We start from the raw sequence: 24,168 nt of genomic DNA, 5'->3' as shown, positions 1-24,168 counted from the left end.
TATTTAAAATAGTCAATCTACAAGCTCACAACGTGTCGATATAGATAGGCTAGTTGAACTATTCAAAAATGTTTTTCAAAATAGTAAAAAAGGAAGGAAGTTTAGGAAGTTTAGGGATAAGGGGTTTAGCATGGACAAAAATAGAGCCCCTTTTTGTGTACAAGTCTCTCTTGCCCATTTTCTATCACATTTTTCCATCATATTGGAAAAGTTCAGGGAAAACTAGAAAAAATATAAAAAATACCAGTAATAATCAGTAGCCTAATCTAATCACGGATTACATTTCAAAGCCTGTTAATTAGCAATATCCCCCCTCAGAGGAAGCTGCTTCTGTCCATGGAGCCATAGGGAATAGAGGAGTCTAATGCTTAATGTGTTGTTGCAAGCTTGTACTTTGGATATTTTCGTTGAATGACTCCATCATACAACAAGTATAAATCAGTGCCACCGGATTGGAAAAGGAAGATGAAAGAAGGTGGTTGCAAATCTATTGTTATGCACACACCAATCTGCTTCTGCTTCATGGAGTATGCTATGAATTTGCCCTATTCTCCAAAAATGACCCCTTCTGTTACTCGCCTGAAAAGACTAACCACCCCCAGTGTCCAGGGGGACTGCCCATAAGTCTGACATCCCGTTAGTCTGACCTATGTGGTCGGTTAAGACTGAGGCGTGGCTGGTTAAGACTGAGGTTAGGGTTAGTGACCTACGTGGCTGGTTAAGACTGATGTTAGGGTTAGGGTTTGGGATAGTGTTAGTAATCGGTCAGACTAATGTCGAGGTCAGAACAGTGACAATGACACAACATTGACAATGACATGACATGTTCAGCATGTTTTGTCAACATCCCAGATGTGAGTCCCAGAGTTAAAGCCTTCAAAACCCAGGGAAAACTTTGTCAAACATCTGCATTGTAGCTTCATCAATGGGTCTGAAACTGTGGTTGGTGTGTTTTTCTAAATGAAGACCCACACTGATTATTGACATTCTGGACAGAAGAGTTTGAGTTCCTAAGAAAACCTCAGACCTTGTTGAGGTCTTCTGATGTTTTGAAGCTTTATGATGTCAGTCATGATGAAGGCCTCATATAGATTCTTCAGAGCCAGATTACAGATTACAGTGTGGATGATGCACTGAACGTTTTACAAACAGGCAATTCCTTCATTTGCTTCTCTCCATCATTTCATGTACAGGATTTACAGAATCTGTGGCCACAGCTTCATGACAGGACAATAACATGTCATAGCGCTCAGGATAAATAAAATCCTGAAAGAGACGTTTTTGTCTCTGAATGAATGTCCTCATCAAGACGGTGCATCATTCGGTGGATCAGGGGTACAGTGGCCGGATGGAAACCACAAGGTTGAGGTTGCCAGTTCGAACCCGGGCTCCCCCAGAGTTAGTGTCGAAGTGTCCTTGAGCAAGACACTGGATGAAATCGCTATATAAATGCACCATTTACCATTTAAGACAGGAATCGTGTCGTGTTAACACTCCCTCCTCCTCCAGAATGTTGCCTGCAGTGGTCTTTCACTTTGAATCCTGGTTCTTGTACAAATACCATTCATCTGACAGTCAGCAGCAGGTTCAAGTCACCTGCTGTGGAGAGACCGTCTGTCCTGTCCGTCCTCCACTCCTCCCTCACTGGAAGATGTGTATTTGGTCTGAAGGTGAATCTTTTATTGTCTCTATGAGTTTGCCAGTCAAAAACAGCACAAAGCAGTGGTCAGTATTTCAGGTGTGGTCAAGTTTAGCATAGGCTACTGAAAAGGCAATTACCACATGCATGGACTAAAAGCAAAACAGTAGTACAAAGCACATGGCCAGTAGGGCACCAGCATGCAGTGTATGCATTGAGAGGTACTTGCCTAAATATGATATAGGGCAATTGTCCTTTTCTCCCTGCATGTTTAAGGAAACAAACAAACACACACACACACACACACACACACACACGTCTCACACACACACACACGCACGCACGCACGCACGCACGCACACACACACACACACACACACACACACACACACACACACACACACACACACACACACACACACACACACACACACACACACAATGAGGCAAACTCTGTGGTCTGTTGGGAGTGGGCTACATTAATATCTCGGTAATATGAAGGGGCCTTGGATGGGACTCAACTTAAGGCTTCACAAACACCCTCTTGTTAAGCCCCACTTTGTGTGGACAATCTGCTTCTTTCATGGACAATTTAATCCTAAATTGAAACTGAACAGACTCTAGGCCGAACCCAGTTATATACACACAGATAGTTGTTAACCTCGCGTCACCAGGCAACTGAATTGAGTCGGGTGCACCAGGCGAATCTATACTGCCATCTAGTGGTCAGACTGTTTTTCAACCAGACAGACAATGATTCACTGTCATGATGACTATCTGTAGACACACACACACACACACACACACACACACACACACACACACACACACACACACACACACACACACACACACACACACACACACACACACACACACACACACACACACACACCTTATAGCCTACCTGTTTGTGACAAATAATAGCCAACATAAATCTTTTTTTTAATTGAGTATTTTATTTTTCATGTTTGTATTAAAAAAACAAAACAAAAAACCTTTTTGTTGACGTTAGGCATTGGTTAGCATGAGAGTAGTTCTCACAGCTTTTAGATTAAGTCTAAATTCATCAGTCTTTTAAACAATCATACACCGCTCTCACACAGACAAACACACAATCACGTAGTGTATTGGAGTTCATTTGATGCAGAGGTCCCAAACCTTTTTCTATTACTGGAAAACCAAAGACAAAGACCCAACAACAGGCATTTGTAATTACCATTACTTCAAGGATGGTACTTTGTCAAGGCATGTCAAACGAACGCCGCACATCCTCAGTCTCACAATATAGTTCTGAGACACCATTGTCTTAAAATCTAGTCGATGAACGGATCATCAAATTAGGTTTGAAACCGCTGCCTTCGTGCAACTCTTAAGCATGGATATATTAAGACAATAGAAAGGCAAACAAAACAAAAAATACATCAAACATCTCATACACAGTACCACATCCTGTGCCAGGCAAACCGTTACTCAAAGCAATGGTCACACAAGCAGCTCAACAAAGGACTGATTTTGTGTAAGAAGTGTCGGCACACTTACATATTAATTAGACATAGCATAAAAAGACATTTAAAGACAAGAAATGTTATAGAATTGCATTTACATATTCAAATGACAAAACACTTCATTCCATATAAATCACTTAATGATTTGCAGTGCAACAGCTTTCAAATGTCTGCCATAGGCTCTCAAATACATTTAATTCTTACATCAGCCATCAAGAAATATTTTTTTGAAATAAATTTCTCATGATGGTGGGAGAAGAAAAAAAGGGGTAAATTGTAAATCTATAACAGCACCTTTCAGGAAATAAAATATCTATTATTTACCGATCGTATCGCCTACTGTCCTTGTCTCCCATCCACACACACACACACACACACACACACACACACACACACACACACACACACACACACACACACACACACACACACAAAACATAAAAAATACAAATGCAGATTGTTGTCACAGATCATAAATTAGTAACGTCACATCATTTTGTATAACTAACAGCACAGGCTGTTATTTCTGTTGACTCCTAAAATGCTATTTTCTTAATGTGAAATCTGACATGATTCAGAATAATCTCTTTCTTACAGTACAGGCCATTAAATGAGGTGAAGATACAAGGATCATGGGATGACCGATTCTATCCTTTCAGCATAAAACAAACATAACGTATTGTCATTGAAAATACGCTATTATTTTCATAGTACGACGCTTTGCAGCTGAAACATAAATCAGGCTTTACATGGTAAGATTGACTATGTGTTGCTTGACAATCTCAATGCGAACCAGGAAAAAAAATGTTTTCATAAAAATAAAAAATAAAAAGCCACAATGTCTAAAGCTTAATTTATACCCCATAGATGGTGTGGCTTGCCTAAAAGAAATTATTTTAGAAAAACTCATTCTTTTAGGCTACTATGGAGTAAATCAGGCTTATGCTTAAACCAAAGGCAACGACAAAAGACACATTATTGAAATAAGTGTAATATAAGCTTTGCAATAGTCACTATAATGAGTAAACTAGTTGTTTTGATAAATAAAAACACATTTGCGTGCAGCAGTCCAAGGTGAACCTGATATAGGCTCATGCATCACGACGTGTTGAGTTTGTAATTTTCTGTGTGACACCAGCGCCCAACCAAGTATAAATCAGGCATAAGGAACAGCTAAGGCCAATTCAAGTCTGCTGCTGCTAGCTGGTTCATCCTTTATGTCCTGTTTGAACACGCCGGAACCTCCATTCACAATGTGCGTACCCATAATATAAGCAGCTACCTTGGCCCATTGCAAATGCATATACAGTACACGAAAAAACAAGTATTTCCAGGATTGCTAAGTCTATTCTCAAAGGGGGATACTATCAGTGGCCTTAATTTGGCTTGAAAGACTGCAGTGTAATGTTGTAATGTTACATGTTGCTGTAATGGAGAGTTAAACAGTATGTAGTGAGCGACACGACAGCTTGTCACACACAGTGGTGTTATAGTGTAGATATCTTATACATCACTGCACAGAAGGCTTATGTTAGAGCTCACACTGCCATTTTCTTTAGCACTGGGAATTAACAAAGCTCTACTTGCTGTACTTCTCAGTTACAAAGTGACTCCTACACACAAAGACTCTGTCCCCCAATAAGGCTATGATTGCTGCTCCCATTTGAACAAGAGGGTTTCCTTGTGTAACTGCATCCATGTTACTTCTAGGGAGAGATCTGTGGGTGCTTTCAGAATTCCCCCTCCTTCACATACTTAATGCTCAAGCTCATTTTTACAAAAACTCAATGACTCACTACTCACTACTAAACGATTCCAGCCTGTAACACAACTCTGCGATAGCAGAGACAAAATCATGAAATGTGAATTTTTATTCTTAGCTTAGATGAAGCTATTGTGCAAAACATCTGCGGAGGGGCTGGCGCTAAACCTCGGTAGGTAGTAGGTAGATGTCGCCCCCCGTCGCCAAGTAGGTATCCCCTTGGCACTGCTCCTCCGAGAGGCTATGCTGAGGCGGAAGCCTCTCCTCCATTTCTTTCTCGCATCCAATTACAGTGAGCGAAGCATTTCCCAAGTCCTGCCTGCAGGTGATGTCTCCATGCTCGCCATCCCACCCGTCACCTTCCTGTCCCCTGTCGGCCACAAGTGCCTTCTCACCACCATCTTCGTTCTCCTTCACGTCTTCGTCCTTCTCCTCCCTGGCTAGAGACGCAAAGGCCCCTGACTCCATGGGGCCGACCTGGTAGTATAACAGAGAGGTGGAGTCTTTGTGGAGGTCAGGGGCACTCTCCTCCTCGTTGTTGTCAATGCAAAGCACTGTGGCTCCCGTGGGGAACTGTCCCTGCAGAAGAACCTGCTCCACCCCTTCCATCCCGTCCTGCTCAGGTAGCCCCACTCTCAAGGCGCCGGGCAGGAGACACAGTGCCCGCTGCCCCAGGTCGGCCTCCTCCCTCTGCCTCCTCTCCTTCTCCTCAGCGCTCTGCAGGTGCAACACGGCCGTCTCGTTCTCGCGCTCCAGGATGTCCTGCTCTGCCAGGAGTTTCTGAACCCCTGCCACCGCCTCCAGCTCGGAGGCCAGGCGGGCTGCCTCAGGGGACGGGGGACATGTGGAAGATGGGGAAGAGATAAGGTCGGACTCAGTGTACTGTTCCCCGGTTGCCTGTCCCAGCAGCCTCCTCTCCTCCAGGTCCAGCTTCATGATGGTGTGCAGGTAGTGGGTTCGCACACGCAGAGGGTTGAATTCAATGCGGCCTGCCGAGTTACCACAGCCGTCCCTAGAACAGCCGCATGGGAAGGACATCCGATCCACCTGACCAAACAAGCAAATGTGAGGATACAGCTTCCATTTCAATTTTATTTAAGTAAAAAGAGTGTAAGAGCCTTTGGCCTCGAGCCTACAGCCGCAGCACACACCAAAGCCAGTATCTCACAGCATATCATTCTTGTGTGTTATTGCATTCATTATCTCTGCCAGGTCGAAGGCAAAGGGGAGGTTATGTTTTTGCCTGTTTGTTTGTCCACGGCTAATCTCGCAAACCCCGATCCGTGCCACATTTCTTGAGCACGCTGCCAGTAGGCAACTACCTCCACAAATATTTTATTTTTTACATTTAGTTTTATTAATTTATTTTATAGTTATTTTATATAATTATAGATACAATAAAGATGACTGACATCATAGATTGGCCACACTTCCTAGCAGAGATACATGCCAAAACAAGGATGTCAATGATGCTCATCAAGAACGTTTAGTCTATGAAAAAAATATGTTAGCCGTTGATTCAACCTGGACATTTTTAGGTGATGCCAGTTTTATGTTTATTGTCATCAATTATTTATATTAAAAGTCTTTTTTTCAAAACACACAGATTTGACAAAGGCATTATAGTTCATATTGGCACATGTTGATTAACGTTATGTTATTTCTGACAGCTGGTGGCCACTGTTAGGTGAAGACAGAAGACCATTGTCTAGCATAATGTAGAGTGGTAAAAAAAACATACAGAGATAAAAAGGAGCTGATACAGACGAGTGGGAGAAGAGCACAGACAGTGGATTAATAACAGAAAAGGAAGCAATTACATAATTAGATGAAGTGAGGCAACATGATCTTAAAAGGAAACCCTCCTCAGCAAGGTGACACATTCATTGAACTGTGCTGAATCAATGGCTCTTTCTTTTCTACATGCTCACACATGTGGACACAAAATGTAACATTCTTTACCTGGCATTTGATGCCAGCCTGGCTGCAGCCACAGTGTCGAGGGTCACAGTAGAAGCGGCAGTCGCAGCCACACTCCTCCCGTGAGAGCCGGATGGCTCGGAGCTCTGCCTTCTCACGGGCATCGATGCGCGCAATGCCAGAGGCTCGCAAGAGGGCGCGGCGCCGCTTGGTGGGCAGGGGCTGAAGGAAAAAACAATCATCCACCTCCACCCTTTCCACGTCCAGGTCCTCGTCTGACACGTCGTCCAGTGTCAGCAGATCTGCCTGGGCGCACTCCACTGTACCGTTGCGTGTCAGCTGTGTGATATGTTGAAGAGAGCACATGAGTCATTCATGCAGACAGTGAAATGGGTTCTGAGCAGAAGTTATGATTCATCAATCATTATTAATGCATCTATATTATTGACACAGTAAAATCCGGATGGATTACAGAGGTAAATTAATTAACACTTAAGGAATTTTTCTGTGCAGATGCCATCCTCTGGAGTGAAACCATGTATACTATACCTTCATCTTGCGGGCATTGAGCTTCTCTTGCCGCAGGTGCTGACGCAGAGTGTGCCGGTGACTGGTCTCCTGCTCGCGGGCGAATTCGCCCAGCGTGTAGTTTCTGATGTAGGAGTGGTGGCGGGCCATGCCCAGGGAACTGCCCCCTTGGCTGGGCACACTGGTGAAGCCCTGCCGCCGGGGGAAGTAGTAAACGGTCACAACATCAAAACGCACCCGCTTCCCTCCAGGCGACAGCTTGGGCTGTCTGAGGATGGACGTTGCTGGACAAGGGCAAAACAGAGTGGGGAGAAGTTGAAGGGTTGCCATGTAATGACTGAGTCATTTAAAAACAAAAGTAAAAAATGTAAATGTGACAGTATCTGGTATAATAATGTGCATCATGTAGGGCGCACTTCCGTTTTTTTTACATTTTTATGAAAGTGCATTTTTTTAAGCTTTCAAATGATGTTCCATACAATCTGAAAATAGCTAAGAAGATATATTTATTTTAACATTGTTAAAAGTCAACTCAAGAAGCTTAGAAAAATCTAGTGTCAACGATCTGTTATGTCACACGTCTCACAGCCACTAACACAGAGCTTAGCGTGTGTGTGTGTGTGTGTGTGTGTGTGTGTGTGTGTGTGTGTGTGTGTGTGTGCGTGTGTGTGTGTGTGTGTGAGGGAGACAGTGACTGTGTGTGTGAGTGAGACAGTGACTGTGTGTGAGTGAGACAGTGACTGTGTGTGAGTGAGACAGTGACTGTGTGTGAGTGAGACAGTGACTGTATGTGTGAGACAGTGACTGTGTGTGTGTGTGTGTGTGTGTGTGTGTGTGTGTGTGTGTGTGTGCGTGCGTGTGTGTCAGCTGTACTATTTTGACCCTTACGTGTGAAGGTAGTGCTGGAAGGGGGGTTGAGGCTATCGCAGCTGTCTGCACTATCACTGCTGGAGATGTCATCTTCGGAATCCTTGGGCGTCGAGAACGGAGAGCTGTTGTCCACCTCCTCATATCTTCGTTTGAGGCTGAGGGACGGACCTGCCTCCATGGAAGCTTGGTGTCTGAAGCAGAGGACAGCACACAGCAGTGTGAGACACCCTGTGAGACAAACTCTTTGGACACATGCCGGTGTTTTGCATAACATGAAATCGGGTGCATGTAGTACTAGAAAATGGGATGAGTACGAAGTCAAATATGAGTCATAGAAATTGACACGGCTAAATTAATAGTGCTTTTTTATTTTTTTAAACAAACACAATGCCTAATTTATGCTCCGTCGTATGACGTTGTCATTGTGCCGAAAATAGCAGATCTATCCGTGACGTGCTGTGAGCTTTTTTGGGTTTATTTTTCCTTTGCGCACGCAACACCATCATCCAACGAAGTATAATTTGGGCTTAACATTTCACATTGGTTTGCCCCCAAAGAATAGTGCAGGATGACTGCATTGGACTGTATCTAATAGGTAATTCTCCAATTCCACTGAAAAGGTGGCACCAGCTCTGGGCCCTCTCTTCTTTTCATCTGTATTCCTGCCTCATCACTGCCTTGCCTCAGTCTCTCCCCCGTCTCACATGAAATCCCCGCTCTGAAATCATCAAGTCTGGAAACGTCACCATGGCAACTAGGCAAGCAGGGTTTTCATATAACAGCCTTGAAGCAACTATGATCTCTGTGGTGTCATGGTATTTGCTCTTATTTTGGCTCAAAACTGCACAGGGGACCTCAGTGGTGGAGTGTTTTGAAAGCAGAAGGCAAGTCTGATCAATTACATCAGTAAGCAGGGGTCAAACCAGGCCAGAATGGTGGTTTGGACAATACAATCCGTCTTCTTAGTTGCTTTGGATGTGACAGCCATGTTCTATTGTAGCCTATATAACCTACAATATATTACTGCATAGGAGATTACCCAGACAAAAATGACAGTGATACAGTCCTTAATACATTTGTTACTGTGGCAATTGCTAGAAATTCTGGGCCAATATAGAAATATTGTGAGTAGCCGCCCTATACCATTAGGCATGATGATGTCACACTTTTTAAAGGAGAATTCCATACTAAGAGGCTTTCTTATCTTTCTTTGTAGTTGTTACGTCCCCACCAAAGAGGTCCAGGTGTTATTTTGTGCAAAAGCTCCTTATTGGCTATTTCCCCTACCCTAAGCCCTAAATGAATTGAATGGGAATTGAATGGGGCTATGGGGTGTTGTGCTAATTCGCTTATTTCCATCACTCAAAATTATATATTTTTTGTATATATCCTCTCTTCATAATGTAAATAATATCCCAAGCGGCACACTTTACTACTTATTTCGATGGAAATAAGCGAATTAGCACAACACCCCATAGCCCCATTCAATTCCCATTCAATTCAATGCAATTCATTGAGGGCTTATGGTAGGGGAAATAGCCAATAAGGAGTTTTTGCACAAAAAAACACCTGGACCTCTTTGGTGGGGACGTAACAACTACAAATAAAGATAAGAAAGCCTTTTAGTATGGAATTCTCCTTTAAGTTATGGAGCTGTAAATCTGAATGGTTACGAACTAATCATAAACAAAGTAAATTCACAGTAAAATACTCAGTGTTGATCATCTATTGATCTATTCAGATCTGAGTGTACAAATGTACTCCTTGTGGGTACATTCGTTACATTTGTACACAGATAAATAGTAAATACTGACACAAGATTCGACTAAAACCAATTCATTGCATGCAGTAGGCTAATAACCCTTTCAGGATGCTGCAACTGACAACAGTTGGGGGAGGTTGGTTTCGGCTGCCTCCCTCCCTCCCCCTCCAGAACACCCGGTCATTCATTCCATTTTCACAATGGCAAAGTGCCCAGCTAATGAAATACTAAACCTTCTTACCTGAGGCAGATCTAGGAACCCTGATTCCAACCAATTCGCTGCCCGTTGTTTCCCAATGCGAAATGTACATGAAGCTATAGGAACGCCCTGCTTCTTTCTGCCAAAACGTCCACCCTAAACCGTGCAACGTTACCTACTGTAGCCTACTGTACAAGAGCGGACCAATGGTGACCCAAAGTGACTTGAATCAAAGCTTGTGTGATTATCAGTTTGCAACACTATTGCAGAGCTGACTAGGCTACTTAAGCTTCATGCTCATTGTTCTACTCACTAAGTGCAAGTTCTATTTAAACACTGCATGGCATGCCTATATCTATTTAAACCAAAGGGCAGACAGAGGAAAAGAGGGACGTCAAACAGGTTAGTTGCAGTTTATAGCTGAAAATAGGCTTCCAGTGCGAATCTCAGATCTGTCCGAATGTCTTATCTTCCTGGTCGGAATCTTTAAAATACTTAAAATACGTTTATCCTTTTTTCACCGGGGCGGCTTCAGTCAGAGCTCTATTTATCCTACCGTTCGTCGTGTGCGAAATTGGATTATGTTCTTTTGATTTTGGTGTCCAAAGGTAGCAAATTGTCCTGCAAAATGACGTCCCTCTCCCCCTCGCCTCTGCCCCGGTTTGTTACAATGTAACAATGGAGTAAGGAATTCTGCTCCGAAGCCATATATACTTATTGTGACATCACGAGCTTGCCCTGCGCTACGTATGCTGGGAAATGTAGTCATATACTGGGTTCTTTGTCCATGCTGCGGTCGCAAAGAGGTAAAATCAGAGAGCAATAGTTCAAAGTTAACCACACGTTGACAAAAGCAGATCTATTTATAATTAGAATACGAGTCCTCATCTCTGATGAGAACATCACCCTTTGTAATAAAAAAGGCAGTTTCCATAGCAACAAAATGGCTATCATAATTCTGTCTGACTGTAACCTACATCTGCAATCTACCCCAGCCTAAACTACGAGGACAGCAGTCGTGATATCAATAATGTAATTTGTCCCCACATCTTTGACTTAACTTAGATGTCCTACCTAGAATAGATCGTTCTAAATTGAGACCAGTCCCACTAGGCTATCCAAACCCTCTTCTTGATGGGTATACTTATGCTAGTATATACACAGTGTAGGGAGAAAAGAAAACAGCTTATGGGTAAGTATTTTAATCATTCTGATGAGATGGGCCAAAGATGAACTTCTAAAAATGTCAAACTACCCATCTCATTTCCAGCGGATGCTCATTTCAGCATAATGGTCTGAAGCCAAATATTCTCTTTCCACATGCAGTTTTGGTATGTCAAGAAACCCACTACATGTATTAGTATTTGGAAGTGGCGATATTAAAAAAAAACAGAACATGTGTAAAAAACAAAAAGGAAAAAGCAGAAAAAAAATATTATAAAAACACATGATTTATCACAAAACATTTTAAACTGGCTAGTCAAAACAAATGCAGGGGAAATGGCTAAAAACTAAAAGTGCCAAACAAACGCACTGGTAGGGATCACAGGTTGCTGGTGTTGCTACTAGGTTCACTACTACAGTAGCGTTTCATTGTCCTTTGAGACTAAGAGTAATAATCATGATGGCTGAAAATGTGATACACACATTACACAGAGGTATAGAAAATCTTTTCACACTGTCTTACAGTAACAAAGCAAAGGAGAATGCTTGACACCTTTAGCCTTTACAGAAGCACAGATATTAGCATAGGAGCCGTCCTCAAGATGTCCCTTGATCAGTGTTGGACAGCAACACATTACTAGTGTTTTTGTAATATGACTTTTCCAAGTAACGAGTTGTATAACTAATTACTATTAACATTTCAGTAATATTACATATTAACCAAAAAGTAACTCGTTACATTTTTCACACCTCTTGGTAAGTCACAGGAGTAACAGACAACAGTCAGTTCAGGACTCCAGTTAAACTTTCCACCAAGAAAAATAAGTCGTTACAGTTTCCCTCACCTTGTTTTGAAAGTCCATAAAGTGAATGGGTCCGTTGCTCTTCACACTGACAACATTATGTGCGTATTTTCATTTCAGTTTTCGTATGCCGAAACTATGCTGGGTTGCACGCAGTGCCACACACCAAAAATAGCTGATCTACAAGCTTGCAAGCATCGCACTGCAACACGTTGCGAGTTGTAGATTTGATATTTTCGGTGCGCGACCACAGCACTTATATAAATCAGGCTTCATGCTGCAAACACAACTGAATCATTGATCTGAGATAGCCTTTATGTTTAGCAGTCCAGATGTCGGCAGTTGAAGAGACAAACACTTGAAGGAAATGCATTGTTTAGGTAGCTTGCAACTTATTTTTGTTTACGCTGACACAGTAAAACGTGTTTAACTCCAAGTGTGTGTACAAATGTGTACACACACACACACACACACTTGTGTGTACAAATTTAACCAAACATACCTGTTCCAACACGGAGGACTTTACAGTGTAGGCTGCAGTGTTGAAACAAGTAGTGTAACTAATTACAGTTGGCAATGAGTAATAAGTAACGTAACAATATTACTTTTGAAAAGAGTGATGAGTAATAAATTACTTTTGAGTAATGCGCCAACACTACCCACAATGTCCTGATAGCTCATGATGCGGCCTCTCAGTAATACTGTATGTTCCTTCTAGGCTAAAGGGGCTCCAGTAAAGCAACCTAGGCACAAGAAAGGGGAACCATGCGGTATTACAGGCTGAGGGTCAAGTATTGTAAGAGGAAGGGGGACTATTTGCTTCTGACGCACAGCACTTTGGCACACCAGATGCTCTTCTCCATTAGACGTGAGCGACAGGGAGGATATTACCATTTAAGAAGAGACAGCCGCAGGTCAGGGAAGTGCGAGGTGCTTCGATGTAGCAACTTGAAACAGAGTCACTCCTTCAATAGTAAAGCCTAACTTTGACTTCATCATGACGTCACTTGGCAAATTTCCCCAGAGCAACGTGGCCACACAATGATGTATGAAGGCTTAAGACAATAAAAGGTTTCGGGAGGAAAGGGCTAGGTGTTTCAGTCGTATGTTCCCCACAGCAGCGTCTAGTGAGGTGTTGGGTATGTCCGACGCACAGGCCCATGGAGGAGGGGGGTCAACTCCAGCACATTCCACGCACAGCGTGGAGGCGGAAGCTGGACAGATACTGTCAGGATAGGGTATAAACGGATAGTTCTCCCATTCAGACTTCATTTCAAGATGATGTGGTAGCCATCATGAGTTTCATCTGGTGATTCAAATGAATACATATGGATGTATTATTATAAATAAACTTGAACTGACAAAGCACATCACAGGTGATGTGCTTACTGTAGAAATAAAAGCTAGGAAATAACAGGAATTGGGAGAGTATGTGAAACCTCACATACCTTTCATTGTGTCCAACACAAAACACACCTCGTCCTGGAAGTTCTGTATCATCTGTGAAAAGAAAAGGGACAATTTCAGTGTCAAAGGCAGAAGGAAATGTATTAAAAAGATGAGGCAGGTACACACTTGTAGCCACCTCAATGCAATGTGGATTTACAGCATTACAGTAACTAACGTTTCAACAACCAAAAGTCTTCTTATATAAAGGTCATCTCATCCCAACACTGTACCACATTCCCAGACCTACAACCCGCCCTGCCCCCCACCCAAGAACATTTGTGCCCACACGATACAATACAATTGTAATGTGATGTGCTGTATTCTCCCTCCCCCTCCCTCTCTGTCAACACCCCCACCCCAATCTCTGCCCCCCCCCCCCCCCCCATCCCTATTTTCTTCTTTTCCTTCTTCTTCTAAAGATGCAAGTAGGCCGGGCGCAGCGCACGCTAGCGACCAGCAGCAATAAGTTTGGTTTGATTTATGTATGTATGTAATGTATGTATATGTGTTTCAAGCCTTATGAACTGCTGTAAAACCTTTTGCCCTTTTGGGACGTAATAAAATGGAACCTTGAACCTTGAACATTCAATCTGCTGCCCCCATTTTGGATATGTCATCATAGATGAACATTTTTCTGATTTTCACAATGCGATGCATTGTGAGCTTGTAGATTGGTGCAATACAAATTATAGTAAATATAATAGTCCTTAATTGGTGATGATTTTCCATAAGCCTTAACCTCCTATAGACCATACTAGGTCTAGTCTAGCCTTAATGTAGGAAGAATGCAGAGCGGTGGTATTAACGAAAGGTGGCTTTTACCTCATCACTGACTAGTACATGGATGCCGGTGGGACCCTGTTTAAAGATCTGGCTTATTTGTCGGGCTGAGATGTTGAACAACTGAGCAATCTTCTCTGTGAGCTCCACAGCCGTCAGCTCCTCCAAGTAGATGGCATGATACACTGCAGGCAATGAAGTAGGTGTGAGCACTCAGCAGTCTTCTGGATTATTTGTTTGCCATAAATCCAACGAATACCTTATTTTATCATGTTAATATTAATTTAAACATTAATTATAAGAGACTGTCTTTTTGTATCAATAGGATTATGACATCATGCATACTATTCATTTCACACATTCTTGTTTGCACAATGTTACACAACAGAACAGACATGCATTAAAGCAAACACAGGCTAACCAAAGAAAGTGTTGCTGGCGGCATCTCCGTTTTCATGTTTCTGCTGCTGCTCTCGTGCCTGCTGAGATTCCTGACACACGTAGACTGTGAGCCTTGGTCTTACCACCCTACAAACATACAAGATCGCCATGGGGAAAGAAAACAAGCACTTTTAAGTCAAGAAATGTGACAGTGGATTGGGTAATACAATATTAAAACATTGCTCAAGCGTATTACCCTGGCTAAATACAGTTTATCATAGGTGTGTGTGTTAAACAATACTAATATCTAACTAAAGCAGTCATAATCACTATGGATCCTGGTGGATCTCTACAGTGACACGGGTGTGGGTTGGGTGTAGGGTTGTTATTTGTTTTTCTCTTTTTTGTCTCTGATTAATGTATTGTTAAACTGATAATTATGCTGAGTATTTCTAATGCTGTGCTGTGAGTAGGATGGGCACTTATAAGCTTTTAAGCTTCAGCCCATGCCTTTTGATCACCTTCACGGGTCTTCTGCTGATGTAAACCGTGCACTTGAATCTGTTCTGTGAAGATGTTCAAATAAACTAAAACTTCATTACAACACACATCCATGTTGACAGAATTAAATGAAAGGAGGAAACCCACCGTCCTTTCAGTGCATTGAAGAGTCTTATACCATCCGCTGGCCCACAGATCTGAATGACATCTTCCCGTGTCAGCTTCAACAGGTCCGCCCCTGTTACATCATACAACAATAACCTCTGAACTTTCATACCAGATTCACCCCCAGGCGAACACATAACACGCAACTAAGTTCAACGATGAGAGGAATGTCCTGGTGGCTGATCCAGCTGCCGTACATCTACGTAGATCTCCTGTGCTCTGTTGAATATCTCTCTACTACCGTTCCTGTATCATGAGGCGCTTCTTAACGTGATCGCGCAATTCTAAAACATGGATGGGTGGGGCTATCAAAATGGCCACCATGTGTGAATAAACACTACCTCATGTTGCCTGCTATTGACAATGTCAACAGGCTGAACTGGTCTTCCATAATTAGTGGTTTTCTATTCATTCCTTCACCACATAGCAGGCTAGCTTTAAAATTGCATGCATTTGTTAACTCCACAGTGACAAAAGAACATACGTTGAGTATGTACAAACAGAATATGTATTTACAGTGGGCAATCTGGTGCGTGTTTCAGGCTCGCTTTAAAATAACCAGATGAGAAAACACAAGCAAGCATTGATTCTGAACGATTGATAACCTGATCTGTTCCATTATTGTCATCAGGAAGTATTATACCTGAGAAGTTGGTGAAAAGACGGGAGAAGGGCGAGAAGCGGTTTCTATGAAGCCACTGCTGTGCATCTTGTGGAGTTGTTGTGGGTAACAGGTTCTACAAAAGGGAAAATAAAAAATAAACAGACAGAGAGAATAGTTTGATCACAACAATGTTGAAAGGTTTAGGAGTCCTAGGGGTCATGTGTGAAATTACTGTCAGTCTGTATGAATTAAAAATAATATTTTATAGAAATTCCATATCACAGATATCCAAAATGTTAAACAAACAAAACATAATTAACTAGTGCAGTAGTGTATGTATGCTGTCAGCACATAGATTAGATTACTTGCCCATGTGATGTTATGCTGTATCTCGTTGCTTGTCTAAGTACACACAAATAAAGAAAGATGTCTTAATTTCCACCCTAGGGATAATACAACTTTCATATTCAACAAATTTTATGTTCCACTTTTGAGTAACAGAAGGAAAAACATTATTATTAAAAGGAAATAGCAAATTACTTCTATCATTTCACTCACTAGGACTTCTATCATTTCACTCACGATGATCTGTAGGCAACTGAAAGGTAAATATTTATGCACTCATGCAGCTCAAATCACTGTATCTTGCAGTTAATAGGAGTCTAACATGAAATAGCACACGCTAAACAAAAAAATAAATAAATAGAAAATGTACTTTATCTATATGTTAGACGATTATATATTCTTTCAAAAACAATATAAGGACATTGAGGGACATAGGGTTATTATTACTCAGAAATCATCCGATGCACATGCACATTCATTCTTTGAAAAATTAATAAAACAGATATTCCACTGTACAAACAAGATGAAGGTTTCAAAAGGAAAACAAATAAATCATTAAAGATAAGAAAACTTGTATGCTTATTTTAAATCCTTTCTAACACTGATGAAAAGCAGACCTAATTACAGCTTTAGTGGAACAACAAATTGTAAACTACTAAAATAAATAAAAATAGAAAATCAAAAGACAAGCTAGGAATTCAATTTATCTGAGGCAGCAAAATGTTTCGCTACTAAATCAATCATTTTTTTGAAGAAAGACATTTACAAAAGGAGATTAGTCAGTTCCTTCACTAATTAAAAAGACTTGATAGCACAGTAATTGGCACTCTCAAAATCAATTTGCACAAATTAGTCCCCATGTGTTATAATAATATAATTTACCTCATTAAATTTAAAACATGGATAGAAATAATTTAGCAGTGTACGTTTTATAAGTCATCCTACAGAAAGTGTCTAAGTGACATCATAGACCTTGTTAACCCCTGCATGGGTCTTAGACAGACCACAACATCAGCCAGACAGATTCCCCAAAATGCTTCTAAGCAGGAAAAGAATGGACAGTTGTTGAGGTGAAAATATTAAAAAGGTTAATAAATGGCTAATTATCAACATTGTGTTTTCTTCAAGGACAAGGGTTGAGGAAAGGACATTTACGACTGTGACACATATTGATCTAAAGATTCATGCTTTGAGGCACACAACCGTTTTCTTCTCCTTCCTATCTCTCTGAAAATAGCAGATCTACTAGTTCACAATGCGTCACACTTCTTGAAGTTATCGACCAAAGACGATATCAGCCATGATACGTCATGTCTGCATATAGTATATGAATATGGTGGAGGTGTTAACATGCAGGGGTTTGGCAAGGCAGGTTTAGGCTATATAGTAGTATACCATGGATATGGTATAACAGTTTTACTTACTTCTACTGCCTGAACCACAGGCTCAGGCTGGTGGTTGGGTGATCCGTTTCTATGAAGACAAAAAATAAAAGTTTTAAATAGTGTAATATGAAAATAAATACATAAAATATAACGCATAAGTTCAACAATTACCGCACATATCAGCTGTATGCTTACAAATAATCATTCACTGACGCAACACATTATAAATCACATACTAAAGCAGGAAACGAAACATTCAAAGCCAACTATGGTTCTATGCATCCCTGCTGACCACCTTCTTTACGTACCAACTTAATATCCACCTCTTGTGGTCAGCAGGGACGAAATAGAATCCTTAATAAGTTAATATATGCACACTTACCCTTCTGCCACTGGGAAGCTGTTGTGTGTGCTGTTGAACCCAGGTGATGGCGAGTTGTTGACATAGGCGATCTCAGGCCAGGGAGAGCACTGCATGAGAGCATCAATATTGTTATCCTGACAGACAAAATTATCTCGTACAGCTACGGCACCCATTACTATCCATGAAATTCACTGTTCACTTTTGTGTAACGTTTTCCAGTGGTCTTTATTAATAAAGCACAATGGCCATTTTGATGGTCCCCTTTACAGTGTTAGAAGGGTCCTGAAAACGTTGAACTTATCTCCTTCCTTCTTTAGTCTTCTTCTTGTACAAACCTACCATACTTATCGTCCTCCCAAATGCTCCTGTTGAACATCACTCACCTCTGTCAGTATGGTGGTTTCATAGGAGGGCTGATACTTCTCCTTCTCCTGGGGAGCTCGTTTCTCCATCTTCTCCCGATCCGTCTTCTGCTTCCTGTCTGCACCTTTAGGCTGGAACAGGTCAAGTGAGGTTAGTAGCACAGGCGTCGCAGGAAGAACAAGACACCGAAGATATGGTGATTTTTAACAGTGCAATATCTAAATGGTTTCCTCTCACCTTAAAAACTTTGACCTGGCCGGAGGCAGAGTGGACGTGCTCAGTGTACTCGATGCTCTCGTTCTCCTTGAAAGTGTCGATCTGGATACGAAAAGGCACGCCTTTTTCTCCTCCATGCTTGCGCATGGTGAATTCTGTGCTGATGCAGTGAACCTATGAACAAACAAATACATATCTGATTGAAACTTATTCAGGGAAGGATGCCATAACTTATCCACAAGACAGGGTAAACATGACACTACAAGGAAGCCACATAGATTTAGGAAAAGTTATATTAGTAATTATTACTCAGGGGTCATATCCACTTTGTTTGATAGTTTGCTAAAGTTTGGATTAATCGGTATACACAAGCGAAGCAATGCAATGACAGTAATCTCTGGATTGTCCAAGATCACTCTGATCAGACTTAAAAATAAAAAATAAAAAACTAATTCAGGGTTACAGGGAAAGGGAAGTTAGAATATGTACTAATGAAAATAGCAAGATTCGGTCGCCATGCTACCTGGATAAAAACTGAGGTTCTTTTTGATGGGTCCCATAGGAACTCCACAGTGTTAAGCTGAGTAGGGTTAGCCCTGGGGTCGATCATGCCAACAGACATGGGGATATCTGCAATGGATCAACGTAAAACAATCTGTTATCAAAAGTGTTCTTTATGCACTTCATCACCATTGTCTGCTGTAAACTTCAGAACTGTGATACTGATAAGAACCCAATCAAAGCCCCACTAATAAGCTACAGTTACAGTTATCTAATGTCAAGCAACTCCACATCATGTCCTAGACAGGCCATCACAACAGTCCACTTCTTGTATCAATTTTACAAAACAAAAATGTGCTCTGTGATGGTTAATGTAAGCTCAAGGTCAATGTAAACTCATGGTCACACTGCAATACTTTTCATCCACACTCAAACCCAATCCAGTTCCCTCTGTCTCAGTCTACAGAGGATCAGCTGTCCAAAAGACAGAGAGAGTGATTGGCCAGTGCTCACCCAGGTCCAGGATTCGGTCCCCAGGCCTGTTCCAACGCCAGCCCTCCAGCTGTTGGTGCTCTGTATACTGGAGTCGACGGTCATGGAATACCACACGGAGGATGCTCTGGAATACACACAGCGAAATAACTATGGTGCTTTGTGAAATCATAACATTTATATACATATTATCTATACTATACCCTGGAAAACAATAGACTGCAAGTATTTCATAATATACCACTGTATATTCGTAATGCCGTGATCTTAAATTGGGAGCAAACACTAATGACGGCTGGATAGCCGAAACGCCTGTCACCATGTCAATTTGAGGCATATGGAACAATAAGAAATATGGAATTTTGTGTGAGTGTAACCCTTCATGGTTTGATGTATTGAAACACAGCATTCAATACATAATAATCTTACCTTCACCATTTTACCAGTGATTTCAGGGAGCTCCCCCATTTTCCGATTGTCAAGCATTCGAATTTCGTAGGACTGCCCTGCAAAGACCAAGCCATATGTTAAATTCAATTGTGAGCGCTTTAAACCAATTTGAACTTGGCTTCCCTATTTTTGGGTATGTCATAGGCCCAAACGTTCAAAGGTGTTGAAAAGTTTTTTTTTAAATTAGCCGATCTACAAGCTCACAATGCATCCTCATACAGTAGATTTTTAGACACATTTTGAATAGGGCTAAATTAAGTAAGGCGTGGTGGATGCATAAACTTAGTCTTAAGGTGGCCTTACACTAGCCGATAATCGGGCATTTTTGACGCTCGGGGGGTGCCCGACTCAATCGATCTGCTCGGGGCCGCTCAAAGCGCGATCGGCCAGATCAACATCAAGAATGTTTGATATTTGCTCTGCCCCGCTCCGATTATCCTGTAGTGTGTGGTGCTATCAGATTTCAGATTGAAAAAGATCAGCTAGTGTAAGGCCACCTTTAGTACTTAAGACATAATAAAGATAAAACAAGGCATCCGTGTTCGATCTCGACATTTATTTCCATTACCAGTGTCGAGTCCACTAATAAAGACAGAACAGTAAATCCAGATGCTTGCCTTGGTTGAGGTAGGTAAGTGTTTCATCATGCAGTTTGACGGCCGGCGAGGTAGCTGCACACAGAACGTACTGAAAGGGAAGGATCTTGTTATCATTGTCTGGAGGCAGGTTGGACTCCTCCTGCTTGAATATGGGCAGAGCAAGCACATCGCTGGAAAAAGAGAAAAAACAGAAAAATTGTCATAAAATGATAGTCTATTATACACAACACATTGTGAGATCATAGATGTCTTTGGAATTGGGCTTAAGTTGTTATTATGCAATGTTGTGTGTGTTTTATTACTTGTTCATTGTATAATTCAAGTTAAATGTTCTTTTCATACAGGGTTATAATTAAGTTTTAACTATTTTAACTATTGTTATCTATTGATTTTTATAACTTTTTCCATTTGTTTGCGTCTACCGCAAGTTAAATGTACTCTCTAAAATCGGGATTAGACCAAAACGTTGGTATTGGTCGGGCTCTATTTACAATGTTCTCCAACGGTGCAGTTCATTAATTATAATGGGGGTAACTAGGGAGACACAATTAAATACCTTGGTATCCAGACAGTGTATCTCATTTCTCCTGTCAACAGAAGAATTTCAGTGGGCACTTTGCAGAGTGTCTAGTATTAGTATCATGTAACAGAGCACTTCTATACCGGTTGCTCTCAAGCTGTGGATCCTGACAAGCACAGGAGGTCAGTTTGAGAACCACTGTTCTAGAACAACAAACGGATACTGAAAGAGCCATGTGCCTGAGCCAGCTAAATCCAAATGGATTCCATATAAGAAGTGTCCAAAAACTGTCAATAACAGGGAATCTCAAATAATACTGCCGATAAATTCACAAACAGATTATCATAGGGATAATAATGAACTCAAAGTGGTGAGCCTCACCCCCAAACTATATCATCACTCTTAACAGATATTAGTAACCAATCAATTTTTATGAAGCACAAGAAGCTTTGATGGTGTGCCTAACAAAATTTGTGTCACTTAATTACACTCTAACTTGCCAGAAAAGGCAACAACAAAAATTACTGCCTACCGGACAATGGTTAATGTTTCATTTATGGAATATAATTGATCCGTTTTCTTTCTTATTATTGCATATTTAGGACTGGTACCAGATCAAATGTGTCAACGGGAGCACTGTCTATTCATCATATATATTCCACTCAAAGGAGGAGTGACAGTTTCAGTCACTTATAACTCCAAAACAACTCCACATTTCATCACATTCAGGTGTCAAATCAAAGAACACACTCCAGAAATGTACAATAATGGTTGGATATGGGTTTTAAATAAAGACCGCTTTAACTAAAACAGCGTTGAGTCAAATAACCTGCATCAGTTTTTTTAGCCACTCAAACCCCCAGCATCCATATTTTGTTGGGAACATGAGCCAAAAACAGCCAATCTGTAAGCTCATACGTGTTGCAGCATGAGCTGTAGATTGGTTATTTCTGGCAAAGATATTTGGTGTAGAGCGGAAAAGAGGGCACCAAGTACAGAGGCAACTGTTGGGATAAAGTAGACCTTTTAAGCAGTTACCATTACTCATGAGAGTGTGCACCCTAGCTGTGCTCAAGCAAGGTCACAGAGCGACAGAAATATTTCTATATAGTGTCTGAAAAAGTAGAGACACGTCAGAATTCTCCAGGATAGACAAGCCTTCTGTCCTGCTTCCAGGGGCGCCCCGATCAACGGACTGATATGAGCGAATCTGATTTGTGATGTAACAGGTCGTATTTGCTATCATCTATGTCTTCGCTGTTCATATGCATATCACATGACCATTCATTTTGGGATAAGTATCCCAGGCAATCATTAAATATATGATTCCATGACTTATGTTTACAGCCTGTTTATTGGACTATCTGATAACTCTCTAACCATATTAACGCATTACAACTCATGTCCAGTTTACTAAATATCAGTGTGGTATACAACCAATAGACAACATTTGTTGTCATGGAGTTTTTTTCTTTTTTAACCTATGATGATTATTGATTATTGAATGTTGTTGTTATTGTTCATGTCATGTCTATGAATTGATTGCATAGGGCCTAAATGGAAACAAGACCACAAGGACTTTTTTTTGGTGCTATACTTGTTGGAGTGTTTGACTGTACTCTGTTGCTGTTTATACATTCTGTCTAATAAACTATTCACTCAATCAATACATATATTACAAACCAATTAACTGCCAAGTAATTAGAATGTAATATTAATAGATATTAATAATTCTAATACATAATATTAATTAGAAGTGAGTTCATGATACTGTACCTCATACTGTATGCCCCAGCTCCAAGCTCTTGTCCAATGCCTGAGAGACTGGCATCAAAGTCCTGGACCAGACCTGACTCAATCACCTCGTCCGTGAGGGGCAGCTTCAGAGCCCACGCCATGACGATGGTCGGTTATGTGGAGTTTCCTCGCGATGCAAAACCCGAGCAAAGTTTTCAAACCTTTGACTGAGAAAGAGAAACATCATTCGTGGCATCATCACTCACCATTAAAGCAAGGAAAGGAGGTATAGGTTCAATCAGGTGTGGAAAATCGAATCGCTATTCACTTATTTCACTACGTGAACATATAGATTTAAATGCGAAAAGCAACATAGACTCGGGATTGACAGGCATGTCATAAATAACAAGTCACGATTTTTTAACGATGTTGAGCAAGTACACAGTAATATCCTCTGTTATACATGATGTACATGTTATACAGTGAGTGGATGTATAATACATCCACTTAAACTATCTGACAGTACACACACATGTAACCAAATTAACCAGAAGGGTCCCAATTAAAAGTAAAATACAAAAAAATCAAAAACCTACCTTTGATCGTGAGAAAGGTACAGCTGGACTCTCTAACACTGCGTCAGTTCCATGCCATCATGTCTTGCTCCCTCGTTCCAACACTAAAATAAACATGTCTAGATGCTAACAGCTAACGTAGCTAGCTAGCTAGCAGCTCTTCGGATGACTAAAGGTAACACCTTGTGTTGGTTATTCAAGCTTAACAAGAACAATCGGACAGAATCTGCCATTCATATATGTTACAAAGACTTATTGCACAGTTATACAATTGCACGAATAGTAATAGTCTTTTGTTTGTTTATCTCTCTTTCGTCTGGGAAAAGTAGCTTCCGTAATTTCCGTTTGTGTTCTTCTTCGGCTTGTTGATTTCCGTTCAAGACTACAGTTGTAGGTGCTTTATCGCTACCTTTTGGTGAACCAAGCATTCTTGCTTTCTCAAATGTTTTGAGAAAGAATTTGGGGGTTTTGTGTCAAATGCCACCATCACCTGCTGCTGTTAACCAAGGCCTGGGCAAAATGTGGTTTCTAACACCAAACTGGTGTGAATTCCTCAGTACTGAATTAAATTAAATTATTTCAAATA

At 41.1% G+C, this 24,168-nt stretch overlaps 2 protein-coding genes across 2 annotated transcripts; both read right to left on the bottom strand.

Moving 5' to 3' along the window:
• Positions 1-2,595: 2,595 nt before the first annotated feature.
• Positions 2,596-10,819, bottom strand: csrnp2 (cysteine-serine-rich nuclear protein 2). Its single transcript, XM_079524273.1, has 5 exons — positions 10,231-10,819; positions 8,246-8,418; positions 7,379-7,641; positions 6,872-7,168; positions 2,596-5,956 (listed from the first exon to the last, which is right to left on the bottom strand). The coding sequence occupies exons 2-5, from the start codon at positions 8,403-8,405 to the stop codon at positions 5,072-5,074; spliced, it is 1,605 nt and encodes a 534-aa protein (XP_079380399.1). The 5' UTR covers positions 8,406-8,418; positions 10,231-10,819; the 3' UTR covers positions 2,596-5,071.
• Positions 10,820-11,374: 555 nt separating this feature from the next.
• On the bottom strand, positions 11,375-23,971 carry tfcp2 (transcription factor CP2). Its single transcript, XM_079492775.1, has 17 exons — positions 23,604-23,971; positions 23,047-23,234; positions 20,769-20,920; positions 20,131-20,207; positions 19,723-19,828; positions 19,232-19,338; positions 18,730-18,882; positions 18,513-18,623; positions 18,148-18,236; positions 17,805-17,853; positions 16,405-16,437; positions 16,075-16,168; positions 15,414-15,504; positions 14,806-14,912; positions 14,427-14,569; positions 13,604-13,655; positions 11,375-13,461 (listed from the first exon to the last, which is right to left on the bottom strand). The coding sequence occupies exons 2-17, from the start codon at positions 23,166-23,168 to the stop codon at positions 13,424-13,426; spliced, it is 1,524 nt and encodes a 507-aa protein (XP_079348901.1). The 5' UTR covers positions 23,169-23,234; positions 23,604-23,971; the 3' UTR covers positions 11,375-13,423.
• Positions 23,972-24,168: the final 197 nt, after the last annotated feature.

The sequence above is a fragment of the Electrona antarctica genome (genome assembly GCF_951216825.1).
Source record: "Electrona antarctica genome assembly, chromosome: 2".
Taxonomy (NCBI): domain Eukaryota; kingdom Metazoa; phylum Chordata; class Actinopteri; order Myctophiformes; family Myctophidae; genus Electrona; species Electrona antarctica.
This window is presented reverse-complemented; position numbering and strand designations above follow the sequence as displayed.

What these genes read in the sequence shown, in the direction of transcription:
- csrnp2 (XM_079524273.1), bottom strand. Translation starts at nt 8,405, where the DNA reads ATGGAGGCAGGTCCGTCCCTCAGCCTCAAACGAAGATATGAGGAGGTG. An exon ending in TCAATGCCCGCAAGATGAAG is followed by an intron (nt 7,169 to 7,378) that starts GTATAGTATACA and finishes CATATCACACAG; the next exon opens with CTGACACGCAACGGTACAGT. An exon ending in AGGCTGGCATCAAATGCCAG is followed by an intron (nt 5,957 to 6,871) that starts GTAAAGAATGTT and finishes TTGTTTGGTCAG; the next exon opens with GTGGATCGGATGTCCTTCCC.
- tfcp2 (XM_079492775.1), bottom strand. Translation starts at nt 23,168, where the DNA reads ATGGCGTGGGCTCTGAAGCTGCCCCTCACGGACGAGGTGATTGAGTCA. An exon ending in GCCAGGTCAAAGTTTTTAAG is followed by an intron (nt 18,624 to 18,729) that starts GTGAGAGGAAAC and finishes GACCTGTTCCAG; the next exon opens with CCTAAAGGTGCAGACAGGAA. An exon ending in AAACCACCATACTGACAGAG is followed by an intron (nt 18,237 to 18,512) that starts GTGAGTGATGTT and finishes GCTCTCATGCAG; the next exon opens with TGCTCTCCCTGGCCTGAGAT.